Source organism: Geotrypetes seraphini, chromosome 8 (assembly GCF_902459505.1).
Source record: "Geotrypetes seraphini chromosome 8, aGeoSer1.1, whole genome shotgun sequence".
NCBI lineage: Eukaryota > Metazoa > Chordata > Amphibia > Gymnophiona > Dermophiidae > Geotrypetes > Geotrypetes seraphini.
In genome coordinates, this window is record NC_047091.1 from 64,537,304 (window position 1) to 64,550,650 (window position 13,347).

Consider the following 13,347-nt stretch of genomic DNA (forward strand, 5'->3'; position numbering starts at 1 on the left):
AATAGCATTCTCCATTCATTTTTTTTCCTGAAGGTTGATTCATGAATCCTCATATCACTGCAGAGCTTTTGATGTTAGTCTGGAGCTCTTTCTGTCACTATTATCTAATCTAATCCTTAAGTTTATATACCGCATCATCTCCATGAGTATGGAGCTCGACACGGTTTACAAGAACTTAAAATAGTAGGTAGAAAAGAAGAAAAGGGATTACATGAACTTATGTACTGAAGAATTGATATAGGCCATATAATAATAATAAATGTATTAATATACCACAATACCTCATGGTTCAGTGCAGTTTACAATAAGAGATAAGAACTGTAAAAACACAGCACATTATATATAAAATATAACATTAAGAAATTATTAACTTATCTAGATTTATACATATTTATCAAACAGATAAGTTGATATAGGGCAGTGGTCTCAAACTCAAACCCAAACCCTAACCCTTTGTAGGGCCACATTTTGGATTTGTAGGTACTTGGAGAGCCTCAGAAAAAATAGTTAATGTCTTATTAAGAAATGACAATTTTGCATGAGGTAAAACTCTTTATAGTTTATAAATCTTTCCTTTTGGCTAAGCCTTAATAATAATATTGTAATTTATAGCTAAAGAGACATATGATGAAGAAACTGTTTCATTTTACTTTTGTAATTATGACAAACATAATGAGAGTCTCAAAATAGTACCTGGTGGCCTGCGAGTTTGAGACCACTGATATAGGGGGAGTAAGGATGTTTTGTATTGGCTAGAATTGTTACTACTGTGTAAAGATTGTTTTATTAATTGTGATGGAAACTGCCAGTCATATAGGAGACAGAAGCAGGTTATAAATGTCCAATTAAATTTGTGGATGATTTTCCTATTTGCTCTGGAGTGGATCTTAGCAACAGAACTACTATTAAATAAAGTTGCTGTTTAGAAATGATCTTGTAACCTAGCTCAGATAGATGAGTATCAGCTACTCTTTATCATACTGCAGGTCCTCTGAAATGTAGTGATCATGGCATGATAAATTTCCACTTTTATGGTAAATATCAAACTCAGAACCTTTTGAACTATGATATGACAAGGTTGCCTAAACTCAGTCTTATAGGTTTACTATACAGGATGGTTGGCTTATTATGACTCTAATCAATTAATTCTGTTAAAGAAAAGGTTCCCTTACTATTTCACACACACATTCTGGATTAATCTTACCGAGGCTCATATTTAAACATAGGTATACATTCACAGTTATCCTTCATTATCCATGGATGTAATACTATATATATAATTAAAGAAGGCCTAGCAAGAGTGGGCTTTCAAATTATCCAGATAGCAGTGAGGTAGTCTGCCACCTAAAAAGGGGTTTTGCTTACTCATTTTCATGGCTTAATGTATTCATGTATTGGCAGGGGTATCTCCGCCTCCACCGAGGAAGCAACGCATGCAATATTAACAAGTATCCAGTGACAGCCATTGTGGAAAAAAACGCAGAGCAAATCACTTCTCCTTGTCCATACTAAGCCTTTGCTGCTGATGGCTAATTTCATTTCTAGTGCAAGAATAATAAAAAGCTCAAAAGAAATGACAAAGAGGTCCAGGATTTTTGTGTTTTTTAATCAACCTATTGTAATTTGCATTCAGAATGTTGTGGACTACAGACAAGATAAAAAGCTGAAATAAATAAAATTATTCCAGTTAATTGACAGCTGAGAGCAGTTAGTATTTTTTAAAATGCTGAATGGCATTGGAAAAATTAGGCCCAGATATTTGATGCCAGGCTATGTCCAGGGACTAGTGTTACATATTCAGGACCATGCTGGCATGTGCTGACTGCCAGATCTTATGTAGGTCCCAGCAGGCATGCAGCTGGGACCCCCAAAAGATATTTATAGAGTCCCAAGCTGGATATCAGCCGGGATCTGCTTAAGGGGAAGTAGATGCCCTCACCCTCTTCCTAGCTCCTTCCACCCCTAAATACAAGAAGAACCCCCAGGTCTACCTTTAATATCACTGACAACTTCTAGCTCCTTCCCCAATCTACCCTCATAACGACCATCTCTGGCTAGATTCAATTTGGCTATTTGTGCCAATATTCAACTGAACTGCCTTATTACGTGGGCCGCCTAAGACTGGTTTTAGAACTCCTATTTTTAAAGAATTATTGGAAATTTTTGAGACATAGATCAAAGGTATAGCATGAAATTTTCTTTCCACCCCTGCCCTCCTGCCCCTCTCCCCCAAACTAAGAAAGCAAAGTTACCTGTAGCAGGTGTTCTCCAAGGATAGTAGGTATATATTTTCACAGATGGGTGACATAATCCAAAGAACCCAGTACAGACAGATACCAAGTGTACTGTCACTTAAAATTTTAAGACACTGCCTGTACTGCACATGTGCCAGTCTCTTCCCACCAGACGTCAGCTCGCAGGATCTGCGAGAAGCTAGTTAGGGAGGTAGGTGGGTTTTGACAATATATACCTGCTGTCCTCGGAGAACACCTGCTATAGGTAAGTAGCTGCTTAGTCCGAGGACAAACAGGTATAATATTCTCACAGATGGGATTCCCAGACTGCCAAGATCATGAAAGAGAGTTACAATGAACAAACATGAGCCTGGCAAAACCCATAAGGGTTGAAAGAAAATTGCCGTTTAGGTAGAAAATAAATTTTGCAGAACTGCTTGCCCAAACCACCTGTCTCTTCTGAAGTTCTACTCTAAATAGTAGTGTGAAGTGAAGTGAGGACCAAGTGGCAGCTTTGCAGATGTCTTCGATAGGAGTGAAATGCAAATGGGCTACTAAAGTTGTTATAGCCCATACATTATGAGCAGTAACCCAGCCTTCAAGTACCAGCCCAGCCTGAGAATATGCATGGAAGATACAGTCCGCTAGCCAACTGGAGATGGTTCTTTTGATAACATGAACTCAAAGTCCGTTAGAGTCGAAAGCCACAAAGGGTTGAGAAGTAGTTCTGTGAGGTTTAGTGCGATCCACGTAGCATGCTAGAGCACATTTACAGTCCAAGGTGTGGAGAGCTGCTTCACCAGAGTAAGAATTCAGTCTTGGGAAGAAGACATACAGAACTATGGACTGATTGAGATGAAATATGGAGACAACTTTTGGAAGGAATTTCAGATGAGTCCGGAGAACAACTATCATGGTAGTATAGGGTGGATCTGAGACAAGTGTTTGGAATTCACTAACCTGGCATGCAGACGTAAGGGCTATGAGGATTACAACTTCCCAAGTAAGATGTTTGAGTGAGCAAGTTGAGAGTGGTTCAAAGGGAGACTTCATGACGAAATCTGCATCCAAGTCTCTCAACTCTGAAAGTCTCCCTTCTTATGAATGGGATCCTGGAGGCTGACCTGGCATCACTGAGACTTCTAGGTATTTGCTGCTGAGCGATAGACAGCTGTGGGGGCTCCTTGGGAGCCTCCAAACCTCTGTCTAGAGCCCTGAAAGGACTGTTGTGTTAAGGAACCCACTGCACCCATAACACAGTTTTCTGTAGCTGCGAAATGAACCACAGCAGAAATTCCTGGAGGCCTATGGTTTACTGTCCAGCAAAGACTTAGGGCGATGATCCATCATGCCAGTTATTAAGTTGTCCAGTCCCTTTCCCCAAAACACCTGACCCTTGAAAGGGATCTTGCTGGCAGAGGAATGTAAACCCATCCATTTCTGTGCCTGTCTGGACAGATGCTAAAGAAAAAGCGCTTTGCTGGCGATGCTGAGTCAGTTTAGAGGCTCTAGCAGGGCTTTACAACTAAGATCTTGAGCTTCCTGCCCTTCCTGACCTGTGGAATGATCAGAGGGGGCTAAGTCCATGATTCCCACTGCATAAGGATGCTTCTCAGCCAACCATCCAGCACAAAACTGGCATGTTAAGAGGTCAAAACTACTTAAGGAGTCTGTCATAATTGAGGCAATTTGAGGCAGAAGGCGGCTTTTAAAGTAATATTGGGAAATCCAAGACATCCACTGTAGCAACATTTTAGCGCCATAAAACAGCCCCTGGGAGCAAAACTAAAAGACCAAAATAGGATTTTAGAGGTGGGGAACCCTAGGATAACCTCAGAAACACTTAGTTTTGCTAAAATCAGACCCATCCAGATTTTCTCATAGACAGTAATGAGCTGTACTCACAGACCTGCCATGTGCTATACCTGCATAAGCTTCTCACTGCAGCTGGAAATGGAGGAGGGAATTTCTGCCTCAGACAAGCAAAAGGTAGCTCAAGCAGCTTGTCTCTTCGGACTGCCTTTTATTCACGTTCCAAAAACCTGAAACCCTCATCCCCTCACTCTTCCACACGATTCTTCAGGGGGGTGGGGGGGGATGCAGACAACCTCTGCCAAGCCAGTCGCAGGAGTCAAATCAGCTTGCGCTCAAGCACCTGACACCAAAAAGGCAAACACTGCTCCTAGGGGACCTGACCCCGAGCTCTCAAGAGTTATACAGGTAGGTACCTCCTGGCTAGAGACCCCAACGTCTGACCCTTCTCCCAGGCAGAGCTGTCCCAGGACTTTGGGAACTTCTTAGCAAAGGGAAGCCTCGATAAAATATCGGATTAAGACCTGAAAATAGAAAATTGAGTGCAGAACAGATGAAAAGCATCTTCTAAACGCTTGAAGAGTTAAAACTGAGGAGAAGGGGCGCTACCCAGAGAGAAGAAAATGATTGATGTCTTCTGCATGCAACTTGTGAGTTGGAGTGCTTAACTCATCTGTAAACAAGCACATGCTATTTGTACAGGAATCCAAGCTACTGATCCAGGGCAAGCAGTAGCTTCCCCCATGTCTGTCAAGTCACAGACAGAAGAAGAAAAAAGGTTTATTTCTACACCAACAGATGGAATATATATAACGATTGCTTGCATTTGTCTAACACTCTATTTCTAAGAAAGACCTACAGCAATTTCATGTGTAAAATAAACCACAGCCAGCACTCTGATCCATCGCACTGGTGCCAGAGGGTGCCTTTACATTACTGGGCTGTCAGTAAAGCTGCATCCCTGTTCTAGTTGTGCACTATCTTCAGAGGGGCTTAGGTGGATGATGGTCATCCCTGAAACAGCTTTTAAGACATCTGAAACCACAACACCAGGATTTCTTTCCAGAGTTAAAATGGTCCCAGCAGACTGTGGGAGTTCGCATATAGAGGGTGACCTTGGTCTTTCATCTGACTGCACTGGATCAAAAGGAGAAGAAACCAAAATTCTACCCCTGTCCCCCTGCAACCTCAAGATCTTGGGGTGTCTTGTGCCACTCCAAGTGAACTAGTATACAGGCAGCCCTGCAGCAGGGAGGTAAGGGCTCAATTTACTAGCAGAAACAGATTTGACAACCAAACATACCAGCTACAGCTAATTAAAATCTCTAACCTAGGATGTGGAGATACTTTTAAGAAAATTAGCATGAACTCCAGCTACAGTAATATTAAAATACTCTTGCTGATGGGGACATATTTTCTTCTTTGTGAGCCGAATCCATGAACAAACTGGATCCTGCTGCATTTCTGACCTAATGCCCGCTGCAGGATATTGCCTACTTCCAAGAGATGGTGCTGTAGAGGAAGCACTTTGTGCTGTTATCTCCTGCCTCAGGCTGCAGCAAGGCCTTCACTCACTGGCATGTTGATGTGAGCTGTCAGTAGAGGAGCACTTTTCCCTTCTCTCAGCACAAAGACCTAGAACAAGAGAGCAGAGACAGCAAAGCTAACACAATGGAGGGATGTCAGGACCAGCTCTTTGAATGATCTTGGGATAACTTGCTCTCTGGCACTAGATCTTAAACCCCAGCTTTGGTACTGACACTTTGAATTTACCCTCTATATGTCACTTTGGCCCTTATTTTAGGAGTATCCTCAGATGTAAACAATTGCTTTTAAAAATGTGGTAAAAGTAGCAATTTTAGAAAGCTGCTATTTACATGTAGGGATTCACACCATGCAAGAATTTCAAGAAGGCATGTATGTTCAGGATGGGTTCAAAATATCGATGTTTATGACCAAGAGAACACATGCAAATATAAACGTGTGCAAATGTCAGTCTTTTACACTTGGGCCAAGGCATGTTTTAGTGTCAGCTCACAGGGACAGGTATGATGGCTGATGCCAATCATCCAACACCATTCCAGGCATTAGAACACCCCCCATCTAATAATCACCACCACCCTTCATTTGTCAAGCATCCTCATAGATACTCCTTAGTTAGCAATACCCACCACCACTACACCTTACCAGGATCTCTATGGTGCAATGAGAACAGGAGCAATCCCTAGTCGTTCCTGCAGTACCAGGTTCAAAATAGCACCTGCAACACTTAATAGTGGTATCACAAGACTACCACTAGGGGTCACAAGCACCATTTTGAACCCAGCAATGCAGAAGCATAAGTGACTGGGAATTGCTCCTGCTCCCACTGCACCATCAGGGATCACAGTACAAGCCAGGGCTGGGATCAGGATCACTGATGTTGTTGAAGAGGGGGGAAATGGGGCATAAGGGAAAAGAATGCCGTCAGGAACAGTAATTTTACAAAGCTGCTCCCATTCAAGAGGACAGACCACACAATTTTCCTCCCATGTGCAATTTTCTAAAATTGTTACTCTTGTCAAATATGGGAAGACATGAACGTGACGTCCTGCATGTCCTTATACATATTTTACAAGATACTGTGCATTTGGCAAAGCCTTTATTAAAAACCCCAGGAAAGTGTGCACATCCCAACCTGGATATCTTAATTCTCATTTCCACATCATTTCTGAAATAGGGCTTTTTAGGTCTCTATTCCTCAAGTCTAATCCCTGGCTTTTCCACCAACTGTGGTGGATGGAAAATAAGGAGCATTCAGCTTCTCTCCTGCAACTTCAAGCTCTGAACAATTTGGCATGTTCGTAGGCAAACACCAATACAGCCTTTTCAGAGAGAAAAAGGAAAAGGAACAAAAGCTAAGAAAATTTAAAACACAAACTGTGAATATTTTTAGCAAAGCTGAGATATGCTGTGCCTCTTATAGCATAAAAAATGCTGCTGCTTAAATTGTATGTTTAATCTGACAATTTGTTGCCTTCCATTTGGTGACCCTCTTATTAAGAAGTAGTAGCCTCAGTATATGTTATAGATTAATTGTTGACTAAAGGCTGCCAGAATGGTTAAGAGCAGAAGTACTAAGAGAGCTCTGAGTGTTCAGAAGGCTAGTACTCTCAGTAAGAAGTGCTTTGGGACACTTGAGAAGACCCTCATTTGCTTGAAACTCACCTTAATGAGGTCAGAAATGCCCTTATCACTCAGGCAGTCCACAAAAGTTTCGATGGGATAATTCAGGCCTGGAACCAGCAGAGGGATCTGCAAGAGGGAAGGGCAAAAAAAAGGAATAAAGAGGTGAAACAGGAACAAAAAAGAGAAACAGAAGATCCTTTTTCTTTTTTCAGTGTTTTTATTAATTGATCAGTCACCATTTATATACAGTGGTGCCTCACACAACGGACGCCTCGCACAGCGCACGCTGCGCACAACGAACTTTATGTCTTGATTCGTACAACGAACTTCGTTTCACACAACGAAGTCGCCCGAGCTGCATCCTTCCGCGCAGGCACTGCGCTTAACTGCCCTCTCTCCGCCTGGCTCCCTCTTGCCCCCCCGACTCCCCGACACGATCGGGGCAAAAAGGAGCCCAAGCCCTCTTGCCCCGCCGATTCCCCAACTCCCCGACAATATCGGGCCAGGAGGGAGCCCAAGTCCTCCTGGCCACGGCGACCCCCTAACCCCACCCAGCACTACATTACGGGCAGGAGGGATCCCAGGCCCTCCTGCCCTCGACGCAAACCCCCCCCCCCCCCAACGACCCCCCCCCCCCAAGAACCTCCGACCGCCCCCCCAGCCGACCCGCGACCCCCCTGGCCGACCCCCACGACACCCCCAACCCCCTTCCCCGTACCTTTCTGTAGTTGGCCGGACAGACGGGAGCCAAACCCGCCTGTCCGGCAGGCAGCCAACGATGGAATGAGGCCAGATTGGCCCATCCGTCCCAAAGCTCCGCCTACTGGTGGGGCCTAAGGCGCCTGGGCCAATCAGAATAGGCCCGGGAGCCTTAGGTCCCTCCTGGGGGCGGGGCCTGAGGCACATGGGCCCAACCCGACCATGTGCCTCAGGCCCTGCCCCCAGGAGGGACCTAAGGCTCCCGGGCCTATTCTGATTGGCCCAGGCGCCTTAGGCCCCACCAGTAGGCGGAGCTTTGGGACGGATGGGCCAATCCGGCCTCATTCCGTCGTTGGCTGCCTGCCGGACAGGCGGGTTTGGCACCCGTCTGTCCGGCCAACTACAGAAAGGTACGGGGAAGGGGGTTGGGGGTGTTGTGGGGGTCGGCCAGGGGGGTCGCGGGTCGGCTGGGGGGGCGGTCGGAGGTTCTTGGGGGGGGCGGTCGTTGGGGGGAGGGGGGGTTTGCGTCGAGGGCAGGAGGGCCTGGTATCCCTCCTGCCCGTAATGTAGTGCAGGGTGGGGTTAGGGGGTCGCCGTGGCCAGGAGGACTTGGGCTCCCTCCTGGCCCGATATTGTCGGGGAGTTGGGGAATCGGCGGGGCAAGAGGGCTTGGGCTCCCTTTTGCCCCGATCGTGTCGGGGAGTCGGGGGGGCAAGAGGGCTTGAGCTCCCTTTTGCCCCGATCGTGTCGGGGAGTCGGGGGGACAAGAGGGCTTGAGCTCCCTCTTGCCCCGATCGTGTCGGGGAGTCGGGGGGGCAAGAGGGCTTGAGCTCCCTCTTGCCCCGATCGTGTCGGGGGTGCCAGGGACCACACGGAGTCACCCACCGTACCACCCGATTCGGGTAAGCGCAGGTATCGGTGGGTGGCTTATTTGCGGGGGGGGGGGGTGCCTTATTTTACATTTTTTTCTAAAAAGGGGGGGCTGTCTTATTTGATGGCCCTGCCTTATCATCGGGGAAACACGGTAGAAAAAAAAAAAAAAAATGAACATTGAGTTAAGTCCCAGTTTTTGCCGCTGAGACTCTGCCCTCTCTCACTGTAAAATTAGACTCTACTTAGTCTGTCTTTAAATTTAAAAAATGTGTGTTGTTTTAAAAAACAATTATGTTTTTAGATGTATCTAAATAAAAATAATAACCAAAAATTTATCTTTTTTTATGTCATCTTAGCATATTTTATGCTACAGAACGAATTATTTTTTTTAACATGTATTGTTATGGGAAAACGCGTTTCACATAACGAACTTTTCGCATAACAAACTTGCTCCTGGAACGAATTAAGTTCGTTGTGTGAGGCACCACTGTACTCCTTTCAGTAAATGATGTGTGCAGAAGCTATTTTTTTAAAATTCTTTATTCAGTTTTAAAACATAAACAATAAGTGGAATACAGAATGAATTAATCATTTTACAATATAGACGTCACTTACATTTTTCAAGAATCATACAAGAAAACTGTAAAAATAACCCGTAGCCTGATACGCAGGAGTTTTCATTTGGATTGTCCCCTGATGGTTGCTACAGCCTTGTGTTTCCAATCTCCACAGACGGTTCCCGTTTTTTTGCTATTTTATCAGGCTATGGGTTATTTTTACAGTTTTCTTATTTGTGGTTTTATATGATCCCTTACTGACCTGGGACCCCTGATGAAGGCGTGTTAACCAAAACACAGACCGTGTCGGGTCCCTAGGTTTGTTTTTAAGGTGGTATTATTAACCGCACTCAATTATTTTATACAAATAAATTTAGCCTGCATCATTGAGCAATCTCATCTAAGATATTTATGCTTGTAAACTTCCAATTTCTTATTGTTTTTTTTAGTTGCATTGCGCTGTTAGTGACTTATCAACCCTATTCCAGGATTCTATTACTGTTTCATTTTTTGCTTCCAATAAATAATGATCGTACCAAGGAACTGGTTGTCATGGATCTGGTTGAATAAGTAGGTTTTGGGACTGGAGAAAGCCATCAAATCTAGCTGATGCTCTTTGCATACTGCTAACCACTTCCTTTTAATTTCCACAGGGTTTCCTCTCCCTTGACCTGACTTCCTGATCACTGGATGCATGACTTCGATCAGGAATCAGAAGTGTAGTGAGGGCAGGAGTGAGCTGACCTAGTGGTTAGAGCTGCTACCTCAGTAACCCAAGGTTTTGAGTTCAATCCCAGCCTCTCCCTGTAACTCTGTGACCCTCCATTGCCGCAGGTACCACAGTTAAGATTGTAAGCCTGCTGGGACAGATAGGAAAAATACTTAGGTACCTAATTACTATTGTAAACCGCTTTGGGTGAATCTCTTCATGAAAAGGAAGTTAATATCCCAATAAATAATACAGGCTCATGCTTATGCAGGACCTGCAGCAGTTACTCCTTCTACCCATAGACAAAAGTGACCTTGGCCCGAAGACAGAGAAGTGAGGGCGGGGCAATATCTAAAGATGCAAGAACTGCAGAACAGAGACAGGGAGCAGGTAAGTGAAACAGATACAGAAAAAACTGAGGAGACAGAAGGTAATAGCAGGGCAATAAAGAGAGGTCACTTAATTTACCGTACAGACGCTCTATAATAGCAGAATCAATACTGAGATTTCTTCAATACAGTACCTTAAAGAAGGAATTTTCCATAGAGTAGAGGCGCTCATCATACAGAAAGCTGATGAGCAGGTGAATGGAGGGATGATTGATTGAGGTGTTCTGGATGTTCAAGGTCAGTTTGAACTTGGGGCCAATTCCCTGAACCTAAAAGCAAATTTAAAAAAACCCAAAACAACTTAACAGCATAATGTATAGAACTTCTCTTCCAAACCTATTTCTGACAACAAAGACCACTAATCTCCTCATATTTAAGATCAGACTGAAGGGGAAGGGAAATGATTGGCAGTATGCTCTCATGTCCCTATTAAAATAATATTCACTAATGTATCTAGAGATGAAAATGATCTCTATTGTATCACAACAGTGGAAACTGGAATGCTTGCAAAATTTAATTTATACCAACAGTTTTGGGGCTTTGAAAGTTTAATTTCAATATGCTAAACATGGCATCTCCTACTATATACAGGTGACTTGGCTTTTTCCATGTGTTCTGAGCTTCAGTTGCTGCTGAGGAAACTGGGTGAACTGACTACAGCAGTCACTCAGCAATAATACAGGTGGTGACATTGATAACCTTTGCTAGAAATAGAGATGTAATTTGCCCTTTTCAAGTCTTAAGATCCTGAAGGGATTGCATTAATATTTTTGAGGGAAAAAATAAGATTTCAATGAGCTGAACAAACAGCAACATATTCCACACATCTAAAAAGTCAGCATGAAAAGTTATGGGAGCAATTTTCAATGGAATCTAGGCAGCAAAGGAAGAATTTATATACTGATTAGAGTGAGTAACCACATTTAGCCTGCTATGTTTCCCTAAATGGACAGCTTTAGATGTCCAAATTCTGAAAAGGCTTAGTCACGTGGGAAGGTTAGTCAGTGATCTTGGTCAGCCATATTTGGGCAATGCTACTAGAAAGCCTAAATCTGGCTAGCCTTCTCTTTCAAAAGTAAATACTTAATGAGTGGCAGCACCCTCCACACAAAATGGGGAAGAGATAGATAGGGAATTTTACACATAAAATGGGGCAGTGAGCCACTAGCCTTCTTCACAATCTTCCCAGCTCTCAGGAGCTCTTCAATCTCTCTCCAACCTGTGCCAGGAAGAAGATACAATTTCATCTTCACCCAGGTAGGCATCAAACATTCCTCTAACAATGGGGAGGGCAGGGTTCCCTTTGAAAATGTGGTTGCGGGGCTAGGGTTACCATATAGCACAGTTACTTACCGTAACAGGTGTTATCCAGGGACAGCAGGCAGATATTCTTAACTGATGGGTGACGGCACCGACGGAGCCCTGGAACGGACAATTTTAGAGTGATTGCACTCTAAGAACTTGGAAAGTTCTAGCAGGCCGCACCGCGCACGCGCGAGTGCCTTCCCGCCCGACGGAGGCGCGCGGTCCCCAACCCGGGGAGGTGGGTGGGACGCAAGAATATCTGCCTGCTGTCCCTGGATAACACCTGTTACGGTAAGTAACTGTGCTTTATCCCAGGACAAGCAGGCAGCATATTCTTGACTGATGGGTGACCTCCAAGCTAACAAAAAGAGGGATGGAGGGAAGGTTGGCCATTAGGAAAACAAATTTTGTAAAACAGATTGGCCGAAGTGTCCATCCCGTCTGGAGAAAGCATCCAGACAATAATGAGATGTAAAAGTATGAACTGAGGACCAAGTAGCAGCCTTGCAGATTTCCTCAATAGGAGTGGAACGGAGGAAAGCTACAGATGCTGCCATAGCTCTAACTCTATGGGCCGTGACAGAACCTTCCAGTGTCAGTCCGGACTGAGCATAACAGAATGAAATGCACGCTGCAAGCCAATTTGACAACGTACGTTTAGAAACGGGACGTCCCAATTTATTCGGATCAAAGGACAGAAAGAGTTGGGGAGTTGATCTGTGGGGCTTAGTACGCTCCAAATAGTAAGCTAAAGCCCGCTTACAGTCCAAAGTATGCAAAGCCTGTTCTCCAGAATGAGAATGAGGTTTTGGAAAGAATACAGGTAGAACAATTGATTGGTTGAGATGAAATTCAGAGACAACCTTAGGGAGTAACTTTGGATGGGTACGCAGAACCACCTTGTCGTGATGAAAGACTGTAAAAGGAGGATCCGCAACTAGTGCATGCAGCTCACTGACCCTCCTGGCAGAGGTAAGAGCAATAAGGAAGACCACTTTCCAAGTGAGAAACTTGAAAGGAGCTGTAGCTAAAGGTTCAAACGGAGGCTTCATTAAGGCGGAAAGAACCACATTGAGATCCCAGACTACCGGTGGGGGCTTAAGAGGTGGTTTCACATTGAAAAGACCCCGCATGAATCTGGAAACCAAAGGATGAGCTAAGAGAAGTTTCCCATGAACTGGCTCATGAAAAGCAGCAATAGCGCTGAGGTGGACTCTGATGGAAGTAGACTTGAGACCAGAGTCAGACAAAGAAAGAAGATAATCTAACAAGGTCTCCACTGCAAGGGAAGTGGGATCATGATGATGAAGAAGACACCAGGAAGAAAACCGTGTCCACTTCTGATGGTAACATTGAAGCGTGGCAGGTTTCCTAGAGGCATCCAGAATAGAACGAACGGGCTGAAACAAAAGAGTATCATTGGAAGTCAGCCCGAGAGATTCCAAGCTGTCAGGTGCAGAGACTGGAGGTTGGGATGCAGAAGGGTGTCCTGATGCTGGGTAAGCAGAGAAGGAAACAATGGAAGAAGAATAGGCTCCCTGGAACTGAGTTGAAGTAGAAGGGAGAACCAATGTTGCCTGGGCCACCGTGGAGCAATTAGA

General features: G+C 44.5%; 2 protein-coding genes across 7 annotated transcripts in view; one reads left to right on the plus strand and one right to left on the minus strand.

Moving 5' to 3' along the window:
- Positions 1–1,546, plus strand: part of LOC117364971 (cathepsin W-like) — a 96,290-nt gene extending 94,744 nt beyond the window's left edge. For all 4 annotated transcript variants that reach the window (XM_033954732.1, XM_033954731.1, XM_033954730.1 and 1 more), the window contains one exon: positions 1,402–1,546. In XM_033954732.1, coding sequence (XP_033810623.1) covers positions 1,402–1,512 — 111 coding nt within the window. In that variant the 3' untranslated portion in view covers positions 1,513–1,546. The remainder of the gene's footprint in view (positions 1–1,401) is intronic.
- Positions 1,547–1,585: 39 nt separating this feature from the next.
- The window catches only part of BBS1 (Bardet-Biedl syndrome 1), a 105,837-nt gene continuing 94,075 nt past the window's right edge, over positions 1,586–13,347 (minus strand). For all 3 annotated transcript variants that reach the window (XM_033954726.1, XM_033954729.1, XM_033954728.1), the window contains 3 exons: positions 10,576–10,710; positions 7,254–7,340; positions 1,586–5,681 (listed from right to left, as the gene is read on the minus strand). In XM_033954726.1, the coding sequence (XP_033810617.1) occupies positions 5,595–5,681; positions 7,254–7,340; positions 10,576–10,710 (309 nt within the window). In that variant the 3' untranslated portion in view covers positions 1,586–5,594. The remainder of the gene's footprint in view (positions 5,682–7,253; positions 7,341–10,575; positions 10,711–13,347) is intronic.